The 23,583-nt window shown below is 42.4% G+C and overlaps 1 protein-coding gene across 1 annotated transcript; it reads left to right on the plus strand.

The window, feature by feature from the left end:
- The first annotated feature begins 8,337 nt into the window (after positions 1 to 8,337).
- On the plus strand, positions 8,338 to 23,384 carry LOC121378710. Its single transcript, XM_041506994.1, has 4 exons — positions 8,338 to 8,575; positions 18,197 to 18,448; positions 19,477 to 19,669; positions 21,673 to 23,384. Exons 2-4 carry the CDS (start codon positions 18,243 to 18,245, stop codon positions 21,862 to 21,864), a joined length of 591 nt encoding a protein of 196 aa, XP_041362928.1. The 5' UTR covers positions 8,338 to 8,575; positions 18,197 to 18,242; the 3' UTR covers positions 21,865 to 23,384.
- The last annotated feature ends 199 nt before the right edge of the window (positions 23,385 to 23,583 follow it).

Here is a 23,583-nt window from a genome sequence, read left to right on the forward strand (position 1 = left end):
TGCGAAAGAAACCAGCAAGCACCACGTAGGCTGCAATATATCTTGTTTAATTTATGCACTTTCGCAATATACAGAACAGCACGTAACACGTATTCTGGTATACTACCATGTTGGCGTAATGCTAAGATCAGACTGTCAACTGTTACGACGAAGTTGGCCTACTCGACGGTTGTGTGTAATTCCCCCAACTCCTGACTTATGACGGGTCCGCATAGATTAACACATAATGGGTTATACGACGTGAGTTGTAAGAGCACTCAGACTAGCAACTGGACAGTCGTAGAAGTCTTGACAGCAGAAAGTTGGCCAACTTTGTGATGATAGTTGGTAATCGGATCCTAGCGTAACATGCCCGAGACACGCTAAACGGCTGGGTTATGACAACATTTGACTGTATTTACTCGCCTAACGAGAACTCCACACAGCTATCTCAGAAATGCCAAACGCACTTAACCGAATCCTTAATGCCAGAGGTAAGACGAACACGTGAATGACAGATATGTCTGAGATCCCAGTACTAGTTTCTGGCTCTGAAGTTAAAATAGTGTTACCTGTGGCGAATAGCTGGAGTTATTAGAACAATGTGTAAAATGTAAGGGCACGAAGCTGCATTGTTGCCCCGCTCTGTGTATGTGTGTGTGTGTGTGTGTGTGTGCGTGCGTGCGCGTGTGTATGTGTTGTGCGTCTGCGTCTCTCTCTCTCTCTCTCTCTCTCTGTGTGTGTGTGTGTGTGTGCGTGCGTGCGCGTGTGTATGTGTTGTGCGTCTGCGTCTCTCTCTCTCTCTCTGTGTGTGTGTGTGTGCGTGCGTGCGCGTGTGTGTGTGTGCGTGCGCGTCGTCTCTCTCTCTGCGTCCTCTCGTCTCTCTCTCTCTCTCTCTCTCTCTCTCTCTCTCTCTCTCTCTCTCTCTCTCTCTCTCTCTCTCTCTGTGTGTGTGTGTGTGTGTGTGTGTGTGTGTGTGTTTTAAGCAAAATGGAAGACATACTGACTATAAGCATATATTTCATGGGCAAAATATCCGACCTATCGGCTTGGGTTAGGGTTAGTTTCAGGATTAAATTTAAAGTTAGAGTTAGGGTAAGGGTTAGTTTTAGGGTTAGGGTGAGGTATATACCATGTTTTCTGTTTTGTATAATCATAAATAGTGACCTACCGTCATGACAAGTGTGAAATTTAAGCGTTTTGCACATTTATTATTTACGGTTTAATTGACACTTGACCCAATAAAATATTGCGTAATGACTGATCAAATTTAGACTGATGTCCTATTATCATATGTAGTATTTTTGTTTATTGTAGTTACTAACAGCATTGTAAATGTTAGCACTTAGAATACTAGTAGATTTTGATAATGTTATCTGTAAATGTGTATGTGTCAATGGGGTGGGTGTTCGTGCCACATGATATAGGATGTGATCGTTAAACTCACAAATGTCGGAGTTCTGACATGTATAAGAAATAATTACAAGCGTCATTACAAATGTCAACGACCACGTACAACCGACACGCGCAAACATGTAGAAAGATCACGTCAGGTTAGTCTCGGTAGACCCCATACACCTCATGAATAAGTCTAGCTTGGGACATCCTATACCAAAATATTGCAACGACGAATGTAATTAGCTGATCCGATCGACTGGTTATGGTACCGATGCACTGGATATAATATATGTATTTCTAATATAGCGTAGCAAAGGTCGATTTCCAACTTTAGTTTTTATGTAGTGTCTTTCAACACGTTTAGGTTGGACGAATTAATAAATGAATAATTGAATGTTTAATGACACCCCAGCACAAAACCTACACCAGCTATTGTGTGACAAAGGTAAATATATAAATGAAATGATGATCAATATCGATTTAAAAACTTCAAAAGTTTAATTAAAGAACAGTGTAAAGAGTTGTGCGTGAATATTAATTAATATTAATATTAAAATATGCAAATTAAGTACAGATTTAATACAAACTCCGAAGTCCTACATCACTACCATTATCCTCATCCTCGTCAACCGGCCTCGGTGGCGTCGTGGTTAGGCCATCGGTCTACAGGCTTGTAGGTACTGGGTTCGGATCCCTGTCGAGGCGTGGAATTTTAAATCCAGATGCCGACTCCAAACCCTGAGTGAGTGCTCCGCAAATCTCAATGGGTAGGTGTAAACCACTTGCACCGACCAGTGATTCATAACTGGTTCAACAAAGGCCATGGTTTATGCTATCCTGCCTGTGGGAAGCGCAAATAAAAGATCCCTTGCTGCCTGTCGTAAAAGAGTAGCCTATGTGGCGACAGCGGGTTTCCTCTAAAAACAGTGTCAGAATGACCATATGTTTGACGTCCAATAGCCGATGATAAGATAAAAAAAATCAATGTGCTCTAGTGACGTCGTTAAATAAAACAAACGTTTTACATCTCATCCTCGTCAATATCAACGTCTATTAGAAAAACAGATGTGTACATGCCAAGTTGCATGTACCACCATATTTGTCTATATGGCGCGTCAGTGACAGACTCACCACGGCTGACCATATAAAGTGTTCAGGTGAACTAGTCACAGGTAAAGTGTTCAGGTAAAGTACCCGTTTGTCCTTCCAGGAAAGTTCAGACGATGAACTAGTATGACGGAGTTATGTTTCGCTGTTTACCTGGCTGGAGTCACACGACGCCAGCCAAACACCGCTAGATTCCACGACGTCACGCAGGTAGCCGCTGCTCACAGTCCACCCACACCCCTGAGTAAACATAACTCTTGAATTGTAAAGAAAGAGAATGTTCATTTGACGACACCCCAGCACATTGTTTAGTGGGGAATATTTGAGGTGTATCGTGGTAATGGCAAAACAGAAACTCTCTACATCCAACGAACTACTCTTGTTACGAATTAATAATAGAAATTGGTTTTAAGGCTGGTTTTTAGTTTAAAAGTGCCATTTTACATAGCTGGAGAAAAGCCTATTGCTATGCCTTGATTCGCCTTCTTTTGTACGAACTAGGGGTCTCTAGTCTGAATTCCTGTACCTATGTAGCCTGTGCGCTCTGTTTGTAATGGTCTCTAGTCTGAATTCCTGTACCTATGTAGCCTGTGCGCTCTGTTTGTAATGATCTCTAGTCTGAATTCCTGTACCTATGTAGCCTGTGCGCTCTGTTTGTAATGGTCTCTAGTCTGAATTCCTGTACCTAAATAGCCTGTGCGCTCGGTTTGTAATGGTCTCTAGTCTGATTTCATGTACCCATGTAGCCTGTGCGCTATGAAATGATCTCTAGTCTGAGTACGGTCATGGGTATAGCCTCTATTAGAAATTCGCGAGAAAAAATAGGCAGAGTTACGTCCCCTAACCACTTCCGGCGTGTTCCGGTTACTTCGGGAATAGACGATGGCCACAGCTGTTTGTGAATCTTCAGCTGAGATTTATGCATGCCAGTCCCTGGCATCACAAATGTCCCCACCTATGCTTTAAAAATAAAGAATGATACAGGTAAAAATTAAGTTTGATGAAATTGCGTTTTGTTATAGCTATAGGAGATGAATCTAGCGAGCTGTTACACATCCTGATTGTTTTGGTTTTCTTGCATGGAAATTTTAGTTTTTTTGTTTTAAAGCTGCAATCTCACCTCACATTAATTATCATAATTTTATTTAAACATAAAAAGACACCTGCAGTTTTAATGAATTGTGTGTGACAGTAACACCGTTGTAATAGATAACAGAAACATGTTTATAGTGCGTCCCACGGGGAATGCATTTTTTCATACTATGGAATTTACAAGTTATTTATTTTTGAGCCGCTTGTTTTCTAAATTATACACAAAAATAGTATATTTTAGTTATTTCCAAAAAACTTTTATTTTTATTTTTACGTCAAACCAAACTTAAATTATTTACAAAAACAACAAAACAAAATTTTTGTAGGAGGGGACGGACTATATGTAATATTCCGATCAGAACAGTCCCCTTCCCCAAGTGCTATATTATGTTTGTTTTGTGGGTTTTTCAGTGTATTTCTGGGGGGACGCATGACCCGACCCCTCCCCTAAAACCACCACTTGCCAGTCTTGACTTCCTAGTGCTTTCTCCCACAGACAGGATAGCAGATACCACAGCTTTAATTTAATATAGCAGTCGTGGAGCACGGGTTTGAACGGGAAACACTCAACAAAGTGTGTACACGGAGGATCGTTCCCATAACCCAGCACACTTGATGGGAACGCTCTACCACCGATCTTAAACCCAGCACACTTGAAGGGAACGCTCTACCACCGATCTGAAACCCACCACACTTAAAGGGAACGCTCTACCACCGATCTGAAACCCGCTTCACACTTGAAGGGAACGCTCTACCACCGATCTGAAACCCGCTTCACACTTGAAGGGAACGCTCTACCACCGATCTGAAACCCAGCACACTTGAAGGGAACGCTCTACCACCGATCTGAAACCCAGCACGCTTGAAGGGAACGCTCTACCACCGATCTGAAACCCAGCACGCTTGAAGGGAACGCTCTACCACTGATCTGAAACCCGCTTCACACTTGAAGGGAACGCTCTACCACCGACCTAAAACCCACCACACTTGAAGGGAACGCTCTACCACCGATCTAAAACCCACCACACTTGAAGGGAACGCTCTACCACCGACCTAAAACCCACCACACTTGAAGGGAACGCTCTATCACCGATCTGAAACCCACCACACTTGAAGGGAACGCTCTACCACTGATCTGAAACCCGCTTCACACTTGAAGGGAACGCTCTACCACCGACCTAAAACCCACCACACTTGAAGGGAACGCTCTACCACCGATCTAAAACCCACCACACTTGAAGGGAACGCTCTACCACCGATCTGAAACCCGCTTCACACTTGAAGGGAACGCTCTACCACCGATCTGAAACCCACCACACTTGAAGGGAACGCTCTACTACCGATTTGAAACCCGCTTCACACTTGAAGGGAACGCTCTACCACCGATCTAAAACCCGCTTCACACTTGAAGGGAACGCTCTACCACCGATCTGAAACCCACCACACTTGAAGGGAACGCTCTACTACCGATTTGAAACCCGCTTCACACTTGAAGGGAACGCTCTACCACCGATCTAAAACCCGCTTCACACTTGAAGGGAACGCTCTACCACCGATCTGAAACCCGCTTCACACTTAAAGGGAACGCTCTACCACCGATCTAAAACCCACCACACTTGAAGGGAACGCTCTACCACCGATCTGAAACCCGCTTCAAACTTGAAGGGAACGCTCTACCACCGATCTAAAACCCGCTTCACACTTGAAGGGAACGCTCTACCACCGATCTAAAACCCGCTTCACACTTGAAGGGAACGCTCTACCACCGATCTGAAACCCGCTTCACACTTGAAGGGAACGCTCTACCACCGATCTAAAACCCACCACACTTGAAGGGAACGCTCTACCACCGATCTGAAACCCGCTTCACACTTGAAGGGAATGCTCTACCACCGATCTGAAACCCACCACACTTGAAGGGAATGCTCTACCACCGATCTGAAACCCAGCACACTTGAAGGGAACGCTCTACCACCGATCTAAAACCCGCTTCACACTTGAAGGGAACGCTCTACCACCGATCTGAAACCCGCTTCACACTTGAAGGGAACGCTCTACCACCGATCTGAAACCCGCTTCACACTTAAAGGGAACGCTCTACCACCGATCTAAAACCCACCACACTTGAAGAGAACGCTCTACCACCGATCTGAAACCCGCTTCACACTTGAAGGGAACGCTCTACCACCGATCTGAAACCCGCTTCACACTTAAAGGGAACGCTCTACCACCGATCTAAAACCCACCACACTTGAAGAGAACGCTCTACCACCGATCTGAAACCCGCTTCACACTTGAAGGGAATGCTCTACCACCGATCTGAAACCCACCACACTTGAAGGGAATGCTCTACCACCGATCTGAAACCCAGCACACTTGAAGGGAACGCTCTACCACCGATCTAAAACCCGCTTCACACTTGAAGGGAACGCTCTACCACCGATCTGAAACCCGCTTCACACTTGAAGGGAACGCTCTACCACCGATCTGAAACCCGCTTCACACTTAAAGGGAACGCTCTACCACCGATCTAAAACCCACCACACTTGAAGAGAACGCTCTACCACCGATCTGAAACCCGCTTCACACTTGAAGGGAATGCTCTACCACCGATCTGAAACCCGCTTCACACTTAAAGGGAACGCTCTACCACCGATCTAAAACCCACCACACTTGAAGAGAACGCTCTACCACCGATCTGAAACCCGCTTCACACTTGAAGGGAACGCTCTACCACCGATCTGAAACCCACCACACTTGAAGGGAACGCTCTACCACCGATCTGAAACCCACCACACTTGAAGGGAACGCTCTACCACCGATCTGAAACCCGCTTCACACTTGAAGGGAACGCTCTACTACCTATCTGAAACCCACCACACTTGAAGGGAACGCTCTACCACCGATCTGAAACCCACCACACTTGAAGGGAACGCTCTACCACCGATCTGAAACCCACCACACTTGAAGGGAACGCTCTACCACCGATCTGAAACCCGCTTCACACTTGAAGGGAATGCTCTACCACCGATCTGAAACCCGCTTCACACTTGAAGGGAACGCTCTACCACCGATCTGAAACCCACCACACTTGAAGGGAACGCTCTACCACCGATCTGAAACCCACCACACTTGAAGGGAACGCTCTACCACCGATCTGAAACCCACCACACTTGAAGGGAACGCTCTACCACCGATCTGAAACCCGCTTCACACTTGAAGGGAACGCTCTACCACCGATCTGAAACCCGCTTCACACTTAAAGGGAACGCTCTACCACCGATCTGAAACCCACCACACTTGAAGGGAACGCTCTACCACCGATCTGAAACCCGCTTCACACTTGAAGGTTTGTAGATTAACTAAACTTAGTGTTAATTTTCATGGGCTGAAACTAGGGTCTGTCTCTTTAAGGACCACATAGATACTGAGAGTGGAAACCCGCTGTCGCCACTTCATGGGCTACTCTTTTTCGATTAGCAGCAAGGGATCTTTTATATGCACCATCCCAAAGACAGGATAACACATACCACGGCCTTTGATATACCAGTCGTGGTGCACTGGCTGGACGGCTATTGGATATCAAACGTGGTAATTCTGATTCGTAGTCATCAGAGGAAGCCCGCTACATTTTTCCATTAGCTGCAAGGAATCTTTTACATGCACTTTCCCACAAACAGGATAGCACGTAGCACGGTCTTCGACCAGTTGTGGTGCACTGGTTGAAACGAGGAAAAAACCAGTCAGTTGAACGGATCCACCGAGATGGTTTGATCCTGCGACGCAAGCACCCCAAGCGAGCGCTCAACCGACTGAGCTTTCTTTCTTTAACTTTACTGACGTGCCTATATCCAAAAAAGGTTCAGGACCGAGTTAATCGCGCCCCAGGATCTATGGTCATACGTCCGTCATTAGCGCGGTTCAACAATTACGCAGACGAGGGTGGGGATGAACTTTTTTTTTTTTTTTTTTTTTATGTCCGATGGGTTTTCCAGATCTTCCCCCGCCCGATATGCATACATGGTTTAAATATATTTTGGAGGTGGTAGTAGTGATTGGGGGATCTACTAAACAATAGCCTTCGCCCCACCCCCATATGATCAGTTCTAGAACCGACCTAGCCATTAAAACAAGACTAACGAATCTCGTTACGCTGACGCCTAATGGAAATGCACTAGAAATATGCCACAAACTATTTACACTAATGGTTACGAGCCATGATAAACGAAGTATGATCGCTTCCTATTTTGACTGGGCGATCTGCGTGGTTTCACTAGTGTAAGCTGCAAATATGCAGCCGAGGTTAAACGCCTTTCATTGTCGGCTTTATCAAAACTAGCTAGTTTGACGACCTCCAGTAGGTGTAGTTAGAACATATTCGTCGTCTATGAATGAATACACTGTACACTGTATAGCTGGGAATGTTTCTCTCAGCTTCCCATTACGACGAAACTCGCTCCAGTTAAAAGTAGTCGGATCCAGATTTCTTTATGTACTCGAGTGTTTTGCCTCGGTGGCCATGTTTACACATAGTTAGTTCATCACCTAATGAGATACATTGCGCACACACCCATGGGATGAAAATAAACGGGAAAGGTTCATAATGAAACCCTGCTTAGTACAAATTGCTTGGTCAAATGTCGTCCCACTGACAATTAAAGTGGTTGCTGCAAGCACGGCGTAGCAGGGTAAGGAAGCACAGTCGTTTCTCTTCTCTCTTTTTTATTTATTCTCGTCTCTCATTGGCTACATGCTGATTTGAACATTACAAGACAGGTTGTCTAGATTTTCGACAGGTTGTAGAGTTCTAGTCTAGTGCAAGTTTTAGCGATCACCTAGTTTTGTGGATGTCACTGTGTTCTTGAGTAGAAGGTAAACCAACTTAGGACGGTCATTTCACAGGGAAGTTTCTTACAGCTGAAAAAAGCCCCCATCACTAATACTGCTGAGATAGTTGGACAGAATAACTTCGGGATTTTATATCGCCATATTATTTGTGGTAAGTTATAGCATGCCGACATATATCTATTAGACATGCTCTTCAAAGCAATTAGAAGCATGTTTGTTTGCATCTACAATATTGTGGGCGGGATTTAGCTGTCATTTGAGTGCTCGCTTGAGGTGCTTGCGTCACTGGACGATCCACCTCGGTGCATCCATTCAGCTGATTGGTTTTTATCTTGTTCCAACCAGTGCACCACAACTGGTCAAAGGCCGTGGTATGTGCTTTCCTGTCTGTGGAAAAGTGCATATAAAAGATACCTTTTTGCACTGGAAAAAATGTAGCGGGTTTCCTCTCTTAAGACTATATGTTAAAATTACCAAATATTTGACATCCAATAGCCGATAATTAATTAATCAATGTACTCTAGTGGTGTCGTTAAAGAAAATAAACTTCTTCTTAAATTGTTTTTAAGTATGACATAAGTAGTTGTTAGCTAATGGCGAATTGTTTATGAAAAACACATTATATGTTAAGTCTATCGAAACTCAGAGAGCGTTGGGCTAATGGGGAGTACCACGCCCACCCCCTTGTTTTGGTCGGTTTATACTATGACAAATAACATTTGTATTAGCTAAACTCTTATTAAAATAAGCATATATCAGAAATTAACATTTCACGCCACCCGAATTTAAATTATTCATCAGAATGTGCCCATATATAGCTCAAAAACGTTAAATATTGTCACCAATATTTGTATAAAGATTATCACCCCACCCCATCCTTATATATCGTACCTGCGGATCTGTAAATAACAATTACGTGTACATAAATAATACTCAAATATATCTTGTTGTATTCACATGGTCGTATATTGATTTGGGTGTATGTTAGCGTCCATTGAAGTATGAAAACTTGGTTACATTATTTATGCTATGGAATGTAGCAATTTTATTAATACATTTGGAATGTGTTTATCACTTAATGAAGAACCTGTTTGTCAGACAACACATTATGTGTAATAGGCTAATAAAGGTTATAGAGCGCTCTTTAGAAATGGTCACCAATTATGCTATACATATACAAAATAGATTCATTCCCAAAATGCAGAACGCGGTGCTGACAAGACGCGTTAATAGATATAATGGCCGAACGTATGGTCAACCCCCCCTCTCCCCCCAAAAAAAAATATAAACTTTTTTTTGCAAGGTAATACCGATAATAATTAATTATTTCAAGTGTGTCTGAGTGATATATGAAAGGCCGTGGTACGTGCTGTGTATGTAACGAACATGAACATATTCCTGCTAATCCGTAACTAAGATAAACAATATGGCGATTTGTTTTATTGAACCATTAACATCTAGTTGCGTGCCACTAACAGCTACCTCCAATATTAATACACATGTATCAGCATAATACATGATATAATCATTTTTGAAAACAGTATGTTGGGCGGAAAAGAACGCTTGGCATGCAGACAGTGTGGATGTACGTTCCGTACGCCTGTAGCAGATTGCCGCTGTATAATATACTCGGGAACATATCATATACCTGCATTTCGCGTCATTACCTGTAATAACAAGGTGAAGTTGGCAGAACATAAACACTTCTTCTGTTACCAGTCTATATGATACGGGCAACATTGATAACACTCCAGGTTGTTGGAATATCCGTTTTCTGTGAAAATACTTGTGATATTTACACGCTAACTGGGCGTGGGTAAATCATCGTGATATGCACACGTGTGTGTGTGTCAGTACCGACCCACGCCGACTCGGCACATCTGGAAGAGAGACTAACGATGTAAAAACAGATTTTAATCAAACTCAGACAACATGCGTTCCCTTGGTATTAAAGTCTTAGACTATATTAGAGTCGTATGCTAGACTCAGAGTACCAACTGCCAGCAGAAAGTTGGCCAACTCGACGGGTGCACTCAGATAAGCAACTAATGTGTTATACGACGAGAATCGAGTTGTAAGAGCGCTCAAACTAGCAACTAGATAGTCAAAGATTAGAAGTTGTGACAGCAGAAAGTTGGCCGAGATTTGAGAAAACATGTGAGTGTGCGTATGTACGTCTACATGTATGTATGCGTGTATGAGTTTCTGTTCTTGTATGTGTGCGTGAGAGTATACGTGCGTGTATGTATGCACGTGCGTGTGTTCGTACGTGTCACCGTGTGTGAATATGAAATTGATTATCCTTCATCGCCATGTTTTTTGTATTAAACAGTTGATTGTAGGCAGGGGATGGAAAATTTTTTGCATCACATGAAATACAAATAATAAGACATTATTTATCATATTGTATTTTTAGACAGCGACAATTTTGTAATAAATAACGATTTAGAAACATTTTCTTACAGTTTGCGGATGATTTTGTTTTGTTCATACCCCAATGAACGTAAAAATACCTCAGACAATCTCTGAATAAATAACCACAAATTAACTGATCCCGCATATACTCTGTGTATACATATCTCAGGACTGTCGAGCTTGTTACGTGCCTTCACGCCGTTCAAACAGAGTCGCGTTCAGGACAACTAGGTCCATGTATCATCAAGACATTGTCAATACATTATTTCATTTCCCTATACACCGTGTGAGAAAGCCAGATAAAGCACTGACGCACAGCGTGAGTGAAAGCATAAGACATTTCCTCCAGTCACTTCCCAACAACAGCTCCTCGTAATTAAGCATTCCACTGACACCACACCGCATTTCTTATTACACAGAACACGATCATTGTTGACGTTCATGGGAGTACGAACCATGGAACCGCTTTACACGCTTAAATGTATGAGATGATTCCAGCTAAGGCCCAAAACACACCTGATCTGGGTCTGGCTAGTATGGTACCAGTCGAAATGAAACGCACTGAATCGAATGCGACAAAACTCACCGCGTCTGTGCAAGCGCGAACTACAGATCTGGCAACAGACGACATAGAACATGCGCTGTATTTTAACACTGCCAGATTGGCTGCGGCACAATGTTCGAACCTTACTCATTCCTTTTTTCTTAAGAAACAACAGGAAAGGTATATATTAATCAATTCTTATTGCTGATGTTTATAGAAGTTAAGTTATCTAACGATATAAACGTATTAATTCAAAACACGTAACAATTACAGACCCAGACGTCAAAATACACCAGACATGACGTCTGTGCCCCCACACTCGTCAGACACAGATCCAGACCCGGTGTGCTTTGGGCCTAACGTGTTACGCCGTTCTGACAGTGTGTAAAGTGGATCTGTCGTTCATACTAGTATTCCATTAGCGTCAAACATTATTACGTTTAATTCTTAAATCAAATACATTTTAATTAAGGCCACACTGTGTGACATATTCCTCTTATTTGGGTGGGTTTTTAAATTATTATTATTATTATTATTTTTTTTAGGTGTAAGTAATTGCTTTCTTACTGCAATAACAGTTACACCCTGGCAAGAAAGAGTGTTATGGACATTCTCAAATGCACCCCACAAGAAAATGTTTTAGCTTCGGCTCTATCGAGAACCTTTTCCCATCCAGGAACACAATAAGCCTACAGGTTCAGCTATAGATATTAATATAATCCGACATTTGTATAGTAACCCCTCGTGTCTGGTGACTTATTGTATCGATGTATATACATGCGGTTCATTGTCCGCTGCTGGACTAATAGTCGTGCGGTCGGGTGTACCCATCAATAGACTGGTGTTTGTTTTGCCGCTCAATCTGCGTGCACGCCCACGAAAACAAACATCGGTTCGCTGTGCGAGTGTTAGCCGACCTGCTAGCGTTCATATCTTGTCTTGTTCATCTAACACACACGTTTCCCAGCATCTAGGCCGGTTTATCGCGCCTTTCATCTCTCACACATGCGGGGGTTTCTTATTTATCTAACAATCTGGACACGTGGTACGAATTATATTCTGTAGGTCGGAGCAGGAACTGATAATAATAAATAAACACAAGGTATAAATAATGCTAACCCATCTTAGATGTATTCTTTTAACAAAACTTCATTTGTAATCTTATTTGCAGAGGACACTTAACAAACAGTCCAGACATTGTTTTAATGTTGAAAAAATAGAGAAATAGATTACAATCTGAATAAACTGAAACTGAGCGAAACTTTCTTTGCTGTACTGTGCTAATAGCACTTTATCCTATAATTGTCAGTCTGCCTTTCTAATTAGCTTTCTTTCTTTCTTTTTGAAATCTTGATGTTCTAAAATGAAATTTTCTATGTTCTACATGTACCATTCACCAGTGCCAATATTTTAAAGGGGTAAGCTATCTTTGACTAACGGATATACGTCAGAACAGTTCAGGTCCAGATTGAGAAGTGGGCAAGAGCCCATCCTACCCCAGTTCGGCGGGCCCCATTATAAATATATTTGACGGTATATATACACTCCAAAAACCAATATAGTTTTTAAGAGCAAAGAGTTACCTATCTGATATATATACTATGAACAGAGAAATGCCAATATTTGTATATTGCTGTGTCTGCTAATGTGTAGTTACTGCGGCTTAACGTTTGTCACACATAATTGTAACATGATGCTGGGTTTGGAGGTATGGCCAAATGACACGTTCCTCTAGGAGATCGTCTTGAAGCCGTGACATTTACACAGCACGAGTCGCTTCCTCGTGGAGCAGACGGCGAGGTCATCACGTGACCTCTCTACTCACATAGCCAGGGTGTGTCTCTTCAAAAGCTGTTAAACCGGGAACCGTCCATTTTGAAGTCATACAGCTTTGGAATCTTCCAGAACTGGGGTCCATGTCACAAAACATCATAGGACCTCACATTACAGTTAACTTCCCATTTGGTTGCCTCTATATACTCTCATTTTAAAGGTGATATCCCGATACTTACTGAGCATTGCTTTAATATGTATATCACTGGAATGCATTAGTGTGGGCCAGTTTTTAAGAGAAAACTGGACTGATATGCCTCAGATTACAGTTATCTTCCCACGAAGATCACTATAGGTTGGACTATACCAATTCAAATCCCATAGGCGACCATGTTAACGTTTGTGTTTAAAAACACTATATGCAATATATCAACCAAACTGTGACCCATAAATATCAGTACTACAACCCCTACCTCAAAGTATTAACTGCAGAAAATGGTACCTTTCATGGCTCATTTTCGGTATAACCAGATGTTTCTGCAACACCCCTAGTTTCACACAAAATTTTAGTACTTTTTTTTACAGGTACCCCATACATGTTCCAAGCACAAGGCTACTTGACACGGTGGTACTACATCAAATAAAATTGCATACATTTTTAGCCCAGATGAAACTAATTTTTTTTACAACCAACACACTCACATTTATAACCAATCACAGGACTTGTGGTGTTAACTTCTCTATCAAAAGTTCGGTACACCTCGAACTTCGATCCAGCTGGAAATTAATTGGTATAGTGCAACCTATACCGGCTTCTCGTTCCTCCGTAACCACTAATAACCAAGGTCACTATACCGGCTTCTCGTTCCTCAGTAACCACTAATAACCAAGGTCACTATACCGGCGTCTCGCTCCTCGGTAACCACTAATAACCACGGTCAATATACCGGCTTCTCGCTCCTCAGTAACCACTAATAACCAAGGTGACTATACCGGCTTCTCGCTCCTCCGTAACCACTAATAACCAAGGTGACTATACCGGCTTCTCGCTCCTCAGTAACCACTAATACCCAAGGTCACTATACCGACGTCTCCTCTTCGGTAAGCACTAATACCCAAGGTCACTATACAGGCGTCTCGCTCCTCAATAACCTATACCGGCTTCTCGCTCCTCAGTAACCACTAATAACCAAGGTCACTATACCGGCTTCTCGTTCCTCAGTAACCACTAATAACCAAGGTCACTATACCGGCGTCTCGCTCCTCGGTAACCACTAATAACCACGGTCAATATACCGGCTTCTCGCTCCTCAGTAACCACTAATAACCAGGTGACTATACCGGCTTCTCGCTCCTCCGTAACCACTAATAACCAAGGTGACTATACCGGCTTCTCGCTCCTCAGTAACCACTAATAACCAAGGTGACTATACCGGCTTCTCGCTCCTCCGTAACCACTAATAACCAAGGTGACTATACCGGCTTCTCGCTCCTCAGTAACCACTAATACCCAAGGTCACTATACCGACGTCTCCTCTTCGGTAAGCACTAATACCCAAGGTCACTATACAGGCGTCTCGCTCCTCAGTAACCTATACCGGCTTCTCGCTCCTCAGTAACCACCAATAACCAAGGTCACTATACCGACTTCTTGCTCCTCCATAACCACTAATAACCAAGGTCAGTATACCGGCTTCTCGCTCCTCCGTAACCTCTAATAACCTAGGTCAATATACCGGCTTCTCGCTCCTCCGTAACCACTAATAACCAAGGTCACTATACCGGCTTCTCGCTCCTCCGTAACCACTAATAAACCAAGGTCACTATACCGGCTTCTCGCTCCTCCGTAACCTCTAATAACCAAGGTCAATATACCGGCTTCTCGCTCCTCCGTAACCACTAATAACCAAGGTCACTATACCGGCTTCTCGCTCCTCCGTAACCACTAATAACCAAGGTCAATATACTGGCTTCTCGCTCCTCCGTAAGCACTAATAACCAAGGTGAATATACCGGTTTCTCGCTCCTCAGTAACCACTAATAACCAAGGTCACTATACCGGCGTCTCGCTCCTCGGTAACCACTAATAACCAAGGTCACTATACCGGCTTCTCGCTCCTCCGTAACCTCTAATAACCAAGGTCAATATACCGGCTTCTCGCTCCTCCGTAACCACTAATAACCAAGGTCACTATACCGGCTTCTCGCTCCTCCGTAACCACTAATAACCAAGGTCAATATACTGGCTTCTCGCTCCTCCGTAAGCACTAATAACCAAGGTGAATATACCGGTTTCTCGCTCCTCCGTAACCACTAATAACCAAGGTCACTATACCGGCTTCTCGCTCCTCAGTAACCACTAATAACCAAGGTCACTATACCGGCTTCTCGCTCCTCCGTAACCACTAATAAACCAAGGACACTATACCGGCTTCTCGCTCCTCAGTAACCACTAATAACCAAGGTCACTATACCGGCTTCTCGCTCCTCCGTAACCACTAATAAACCAAGGACACTATACCGGCTTCTCGCTCCTCCGTAACCACTAATAACCAAGGTCACTATACCGGCTTCTCGCTCCTCAGTAACCACTAATAACCAAGGTCACTATACCGGCTTCTCGCTCCTCCGTAACCACTAATAAACCAAGGACACTATACCGGCTTCTCGCTCCTCAGTAACCACTAATAACCAAGGTCAATATACCGGCGTCTCGCTCCTCGGTAACCACTAATAACCAAGGTCACTATACCGGCTTCTCGCTCCTCATTAATCAATAATAACCAAGGCAACTATACCGGCTTCTGTCTCCTCCGTAACCACTAATAACCAAGGTCACTATACCGGCTTCTCGCTCCTCAGTAACCACTAATAACCAAGGTCACTATACCGGCTTCTCGCTCCTCCGTAACCACAAACAAACAATGTCGTGAAAAGCAGGAAAATCAAGTGAAAGTAAACTGGTCATCTGTGGTGTGCTATAGCTAGAGATGATAGATGATTGTGTCAGACAGACTGACACACTGACACGTGAACTACACCCGGTAAAGATCATATCATGCACGTTACTCATTTAGCGTTACATTTTATCTGACAGGTTTCGTAAACAACTCGGCGCAGCAGATCTGTTCAACTGGAAAATGCATGTGTACTAGACTGAGGTTTCCGACAACATCACAGTTTTTATTCAGGGCAGGCGTGCTTGAATTGTAACGAGGACGTTAATGTGATTTGTTGTTTGGACTTGGTTTTAGACACATGAACTGGCATTGTTGTTTAAAAGTAGGACGAGCGATTCTTGCATGTATTATTCGACAGAGATATGCTATGCAGTGCGTGTACGTGGGAACGTACCAATATGTGTTTGAGTATGTGGGTACGCGCGTACCGGCCTAGGTTTTATAGTCGTTAAGCCTTCGGCTTTAATGCTGTTAAGTACTGAGTTCACACTTTGGTACAGGCTCCCACTCAGAGCGAGGTTTAATGGTTTAATGAAATGGTGTACACCAATTTGTGTCAACTTGTCTCTCATTGACCACACACTTGTCTCTCATTGACCACTAACTTGTCTCTTATTGACCACTAACTTGTCTCTTATTGACCACTAACTTGTCTCTCAATGACCACTAATTTCTCTCTCATTGACCACTAACTTGTCTCTCAATGACCACTAATTTGTCTCTCATTGACCACTAACTTGTCTCTCATTGACCACTAACTTGTCTCTCAATGACCACTAACTTCTCTCCCATTGACCATTAACTTGTCTTTTAGTGACCATTAACTTGTCTCTCATTGACCACCAATGTGTCTCACATTGACCACTAACTTGTCTCATTGACCGCTATCTTGTCTCTCATTGACCACTAACTTGTCTCTCAATGACCACCAATGTGTCTCTCATTGACCACTAACTTGTCTCTCATTGACCACTAACTTATCTCTCAATGACCACTAATTTGTCTCTCATTGACCACTAACTTGTCTCTCAATGACCACTAACTTGTCTCTCAATGACCACTAACTTCTCTCCCATTGACCATTAACTTGTCTCTCAGTGAACATTAACTTGTCTCTCATTGACCACCAATGTGTCTCACATTGACCACTAACTTGTCTCATTGACCACTATCTTGTCTCTCATTGACCACTAACTTGTCTCTCAATGACCACCAATATGTCTCACATTGACCAATAAATTGTCTCATTGACCACTAACTTGTCTCTCAATGACCACCAATGTGTCTCTCAATGACCACTAACTTGTCTCTCAATGACCACTAACTTATCTCTCATTGACCATGAACTTGTCTCCCGTTGACCACCAATGTGTCTCTCATTGACCACTAACTTGTTTCTCATTGACCACTAACTTGTCTCTCGTTGACCACTAACTTGTCTCATTGACCACCAACTTGTCTCTCAATGACCACTAACTTGTCTCATTGACCACTAACTTGTCTCTCAATGACCACCAATGTGTCTCTCATTGACCACTAACTTGTCTCTCATTGACCACTAACTTGTTTCACATTGACCATTAACTTGTCTCCCGTTGACCACCAATGTGTCTCTCATTGACCACTAACTTGTCTCTCATTGACCACTAACTTGTCTCATTGACCACCACTTGTCTCTCATTGACCACTACCTTGTCTCCCATTGACCATTAACATGTCTGTCAGTGACCATTAACTTGTCTCCCATTGACCATCAATGCGTCTCTCATTGACCACTAACTTGTCTCTCATTGACCACTAACTTGTCTCTCAATGACCACCAACTTGTCTCTCAATGACCACTAACTTGTCTGATTGACCACTAACTTGTCTCTCAATGACCACTAACTTGTCTGATTGACCACTAACTTGTCTCTCAATGACCACTAACTTGTCTCTCAGTGACCATTAACTTGTCTCTCAATGACCATCAATGTGTCTCTCATTGATCACTAACTTGTCTCTCATTGACTACCGACTTGTCTTTGAATGACCATTAATTTGTCTCTCATTAACCACTAACTTGTCTTGACTTCTTCAGAGTTTTGGCAGACAGCACTTGAGGTTAACCGCTGAGCACGTGCAACATGTGTGACCCGGATGTGGAGAAGGACCTGTGCTGTATGTTTGAGCGGTACGTGGTGCTGGCGGCGGCGGGTAAGAAGCTCACCGCGGCCGAGAAGAAGGTGGCGACGGAGAAGGCGATTGGGATGTTACTCAAGGACAGTCTGGGGGACAAGTTCAAGAAGATAAACGAGTCCAGCGTCTTCCCCATACACAAAGACAAAACAAAGTGAGTGACGCCTCGTGTTCGCGGTATTCCGCCAAGCTATATGTATCACAAAACAAAGTGAGTGACGCCTCGTTTTCGTGGTATTCCGACAAGCTATATGTATCACAAAACAAAGTGAGTGACGCCTCGTGTTCGCGGTATTCCGACAAGCTATATGTATCACAAAACAAAGTGAGTGACGCCTCGTGTTCGCGGTATTCCGACAAGCTATATGAATCACAAAACAAAGTGAGTGACGCCTCGTGTTCGCGGTATTCCGACAAGCTATATGTATCACAAAACAAAGTGAGTGACGCCTTGTGTTCGCGGTATTCCGACAAGCTAGTGACGCCTTGTGTTCGCGGTATTCCGACAAGCTATATGTATCATAAAACAAAGTGAGTGACGCCTCGTGTTCGCGGTATTCCGCCGAGCTATATGAATCACAAAACAAAGTGAGTGACGCCTCGTGTTCGCGGTATTCCGACAAGCTATATGAATCACAAAACAAAGTGAGTGACGCCTCGTGTTCGCGGTATTCCGACAAGCTATATGTATCACAAAACAAAGTGAGTGACGCCTCTTGTTCGCGGTATTCCGACAAGCTATATGTATCACAAAACAAAGTGAGTGACGCCTCGTGTTCGCGGTATTCCGACAAGCTATATGAATCATAAAACAAAGTGAGTGACGCCTCGTGTTCGCGGTATTCCGACGAGCTATATGTATCACAAAACAAAGTGAGTGACGCCTCGTGTTCGCGGTATTCCGCCGAGCTATATGAATCACAAAACAAAGTGAGTGACGCCTCGTGTTCGCGGTATTCCGACAAGCTATATGAATCACAAAACAAAGTGAGTGACGCCTCGTGTTCGCGGTATTCCGACAAGCTATATGTATCACAAAACAAAGTGAGTGACGCCTCGTGTTCGCGGTATTCCGACAAGTATATGTATCATAAAACAACTTTTAACATGCTTTGAACAAGCACTGGTTACATTTAGACTGAGTTTCCACTTGACAGTTTGTGTCGTCTGTTGTCGTTCTAGAGGCAGCTCCAGCTTCAACAAGGTCCACCTGGAGAAGTTCTGCTGCGTCGATTACTTCGCGGACCTGGCCGCGTGTCGCATAGAGCGAGACGAGAAGTGCAAGCGGCCCGCGAGAGACGACGAGAGGGTCCAGAGCGAGGCTCACGACCTGATGATGAAAGTGGCAGAGAAAGCGAAAGAAGACCACACTGGCGTGAGTTTCAATATCCTTACTGTGGCTGTCAACAGCATTAGAGTTAAAAATTAAACTTTGTTTTCTTTAAAGAGACCACCAGAGCACATTGGTTTATTAATTATCGGCTATTGGATGTCAAACATTTGGTAATTTCGATATATAGGTTTAGAGAGGAAACCCGCTACATTTTTCCATTAGCAGCAAGGGATCTTTTATATGCACCATCCCACAGACAGAATAGCACATACCACGGCCTTTGATATATCAGTCGTGGTGCACTGGCTGGAACGAGAAATAGCCCAATAGGCCCATCGACGGGGATCAATCCCAAACCGACCACGCACCAAGCGAACGCTTTACCACTACGTCACGCCCCCAGTATTAGTGAGTTGGGGTATTCATGTTGTATATAACATTGTACCGTTTCAGTTTCAGTTTTCCCCGTTTCATTGACATTGTCTTCTAATTTGTCGGTTGGCCACTTGGGCTATTTCTCGTTCCAGACAGTGCATCACGACTGGTATATCCATGGTATATGCTATCAGTATGTGGGACGGTGCATATAAAAGATCCTTTGCTACTAATGGAAAAATATATCGGGTCTTCTCTCTAAGACTATATGTCAAAATTACCAAATGTTTGACACCTTACAGCCGATGATTAATAAATCAATGTGCTCTAGTGGTGTCGTTAAACAAAGCAAACCTTCTTTGTATTCTAATTCATTGTCAGTATCGTTGGATGCATTGTCAATTTCATTATCAGTTTTGTTAATTAATGGCCAGTATTATCTATTTCATTATTACTTGTCTCCATTTTAATGTCAGTGTTCTCTGTTTAATTGTTTTCTCTATTTTATTGTCAGTATCCTCTGTTTAATTGTTTTCTCTAGTTTATTGTCAGTATCCTCTGTTTAATTGTTTTCTCTATTTTATTGTCAGTATTCTCTGTTTAATTGTTTTCTCTATTTTAATGTCAGTATCCTCTGTTTAATTGTTTTCTCTACTTTAATGTCAGTATCCTCTGTTTAATTGTTTTCTCTACTTTAATGTCAGTATCCTCTGTTTAATTGTTTTCTCTACTTTAATGTCAGTATCCTCTGTTTAATTGTTTTCTCTATTTTATTGTCAGTATCCTCTGTTTAATTGTTTTCTCTACTTTAATGTCAGTATTCTCTGTTTAATTGTTTTCTCTATTTTAATGTCAGTATCCTCTGTTTAATTGTTTTCTCTTTTTTAATGTCAGTATTCTCTGTTTAATTGTTTTCTCTACTTTAATGTCAGTATCCTCTGTTTAATTGTTTTCTCTATTTTAATGTCAGTATCCTCTGTTTAATTGTTTTCTCTACTTTAATGTCAGTATCCTCTGTTTAATTGTTTTCTCTATTTTAATGTCAGTGTCGTCCAATTCATCTTCAGTTTTGTTGTCTTATTTCGTTGTTAGTTTTGTCCATGTGATTATCACTTTTGTCTATGCTATTGTCAGTTTTGTCTATGTGATTATCACTTTTGTCTATGTTATTGTTAGTTTTGTCTATGTTATTGTCAGTTTTGTCTATGTGATTATCACTTTTGTCTATGTTATTGTCAGTTTTGTCTATGTTATTGTCAGTTTTGTCTATATGATTATCACTTTTGTCCATGTTACTGTCAGTTTTGTCTATGTGATTATCATTTTTGTCTATGTTATTGTCAGTTTTGTCTATGTGATTATCACTTTTATCTGTTATTGTCAGTTTTGTCTATGTTATTGTCAGTTTTGTCTATGTGATTATCACTTTTGTCTGTTATTGTCAGTTTTGTCTATGTTGTCAGTTTTGTCTATGTGATTATCACTTTTGTCTATGTTATTGTCAGTTTTGTCTATTTTAGTGTCAGTTTTGTCTAAAAAATACTTTTGTCTATTTTATTGTCAGTATTCTCCTTTTCATTGTCAATTTTGTTTTTAATTGCGTGCCACATTAAGGAGAAGAAGCGAATTTCTTATCAGTCACTCATAGCCTTGATATGATTTATTTTCAGAAAAGAGCATCCGCCTCTGGAACCGCCGCTAGTGTGACGGACAGACTAACGGACGCCAGTAAATACACGGGGTCCAGCAAGGAGCGGTTCGACGAGTCTGGACAGGGGAAGGGGATCGAAGGTCGCGTGTACAGGGTGGAACACACGGGTTACGTCGGCCAGTACAAGGGTCAAGGCTCTTTCGCCAAATAGACACACACACACACACACACGCATCCACACCACCCTACTACCACGGAATACTGAGTCAGCGTCAGTCTTCAACACTGTTTGTCTTCTTAGATGTTATAGAATAATTATAGATATTGTAGCGATTAAATATGGACGTGGTTTTCTCATTGATACAATGTATAATAGATAGAGAACAAGCATATTCGGTAAACCTCTTCGCTAAAGAATATAAAAGGTTGTGTGGGGTGCTGGGAATACTGAGGAGGGATAAAGTTTTCACTAACAACGACACGCGTGGAATAAATTACGGTATTGTGGCATTAATTAACAAAACGATCCTTACAAAACCATATTGTATGACAATATTAATTGTTGCGTGCTCCAGTTCGTGAAAATGATAATTTGTTGAATACTATTAGCCCTCAAATGTTCATCTTAGGTGCCTGATAATACCAACAACTGGAGGGGCCACTAATATATTACTACGCATTCCGGGGGGGGGGGGGGGGGGGGAGACAGTGTATTATTTTCAGGACAATGCCCACTGCCCCTTTTCCCCAACTTCCAATGCCTATGTTCACTTTGATAATTTATGTACATGAAGTATGTTAAGGTCTCACTACACGATTTATTTTCTAGTTATTTTTTTATGCATCGTGGTTCCTAACTGTTAGAGTTTGGTGGTGGATATATCCATTTCTGGTAATTGAAAAATAAGCTAATTTGTATTGATTTTAAATGTATGCCCTCTGTGTGGATTTACACATGATGTTTGTGTAAATCTGACCGACACAACGGTTATCTGCGATCAATCCATGAACTGTCTACAGGAGGACAGCCACTCCCGAGGAAATTCATCACTGGACTCTTGCACTGCCACAAGAAGGACTGCCACTCCCATACCGGTTTACTAAAACAAAACTGTGCATACGTAGTGGCATACGTAGTGGCATGTGTACTGGCATACGTAGTGGCATACGTAGTGGCATACGTAGTGGCATGTGTACTGGAACAACAGATACAGCAGTGAACTCGTGCAGGAATCAAGTAGCTAACAACTGGGATATAAATATTCTCCATTTAATTGAATATGGATTTCCATGGCAGATGGCCTCTGTACGTGTAGTGAGACCTTATAATTGCATTACATGTACTGTGTTAAATATTCGACTGTGTAGAAGTCTATAGATTATGCATCAACTACTATTGTCTCAACCGCAAATTACACATTTGAGCAAATACGTTAAAAATAAATAATGTTTTTATAACTATTATTCTCATGCCCGTACGGTTGATCTTGAAACAAGGGGTTCTGTGTGGGGTGTCTTTAGTGTTTACATCTCTGTGTAGGGCCATCTTTAACCCCTCTATATATCGGTATATAATATGTATGTTAAGGGTACACGCCTTAGATCTCAAAATGGAACAAATGTACATGATTCAGATACATTTATATGGGCTCGTTCGAATTCACGTCCCTGTCCCACGCCCTGAAGGGTATGACTTCTTACTACTATTGAACGAATTAAACTATTAGGCTATTAGGTACAGCACTGAAATCAAGTTAAAAATATTTGTATTTGTTATCTTACTATGGAAGATTTATACCCAAGGGAGGTAATTTGCACACCATAAAAGCTAACCAAACTCAACAATCGTTTGTGACGACGTAATAATTCACATTTGAATACTGTATCATTTCCAAACATGATTTATTTCTAAACGCTCAGGTGATATAAA

This window comes from Gigantopelta aegis, chromosome 8 (genome assembly GCF_016097555.1).
Source record: "Gigantopelta aegis isolate Gae_Host chromosome 8, Gae_host_genome, whole genome shotgun sequence".
NCBI classification, from domain to species: Eukaryota; Metazoa; Mollusca; class Gastropoda; order Neomphalida; family Peltospiridae; genus Gigantopelta; species Gigantopelta aegis.

Excerpts from the sequence above, each read along its gene's own strand:
- LOC121378710 (XM_041506994.1), top strand. The coding sequence starts at position 18,243 with ATGTGTGACCCGGATGTGGAGAAGGACCTGTGCTGTATGTTTGAGCGG. Across the intron at positions 18,449-19,476 it reads ATACACAAAGACAAAACAAA|AGGCAGCTCCAGCTTCAACA; the intron begins GTGAGTGACGCC and ends TTGTCGTTCTAG. Across the intron at positions 19,670-21,672 it reads CGAAAGAAGACCACACTGGC|AAAAGAGCATCCGCCTCTGG; the intron begins GTGAGTTTCAAT and ends ATTTATTTTCAG.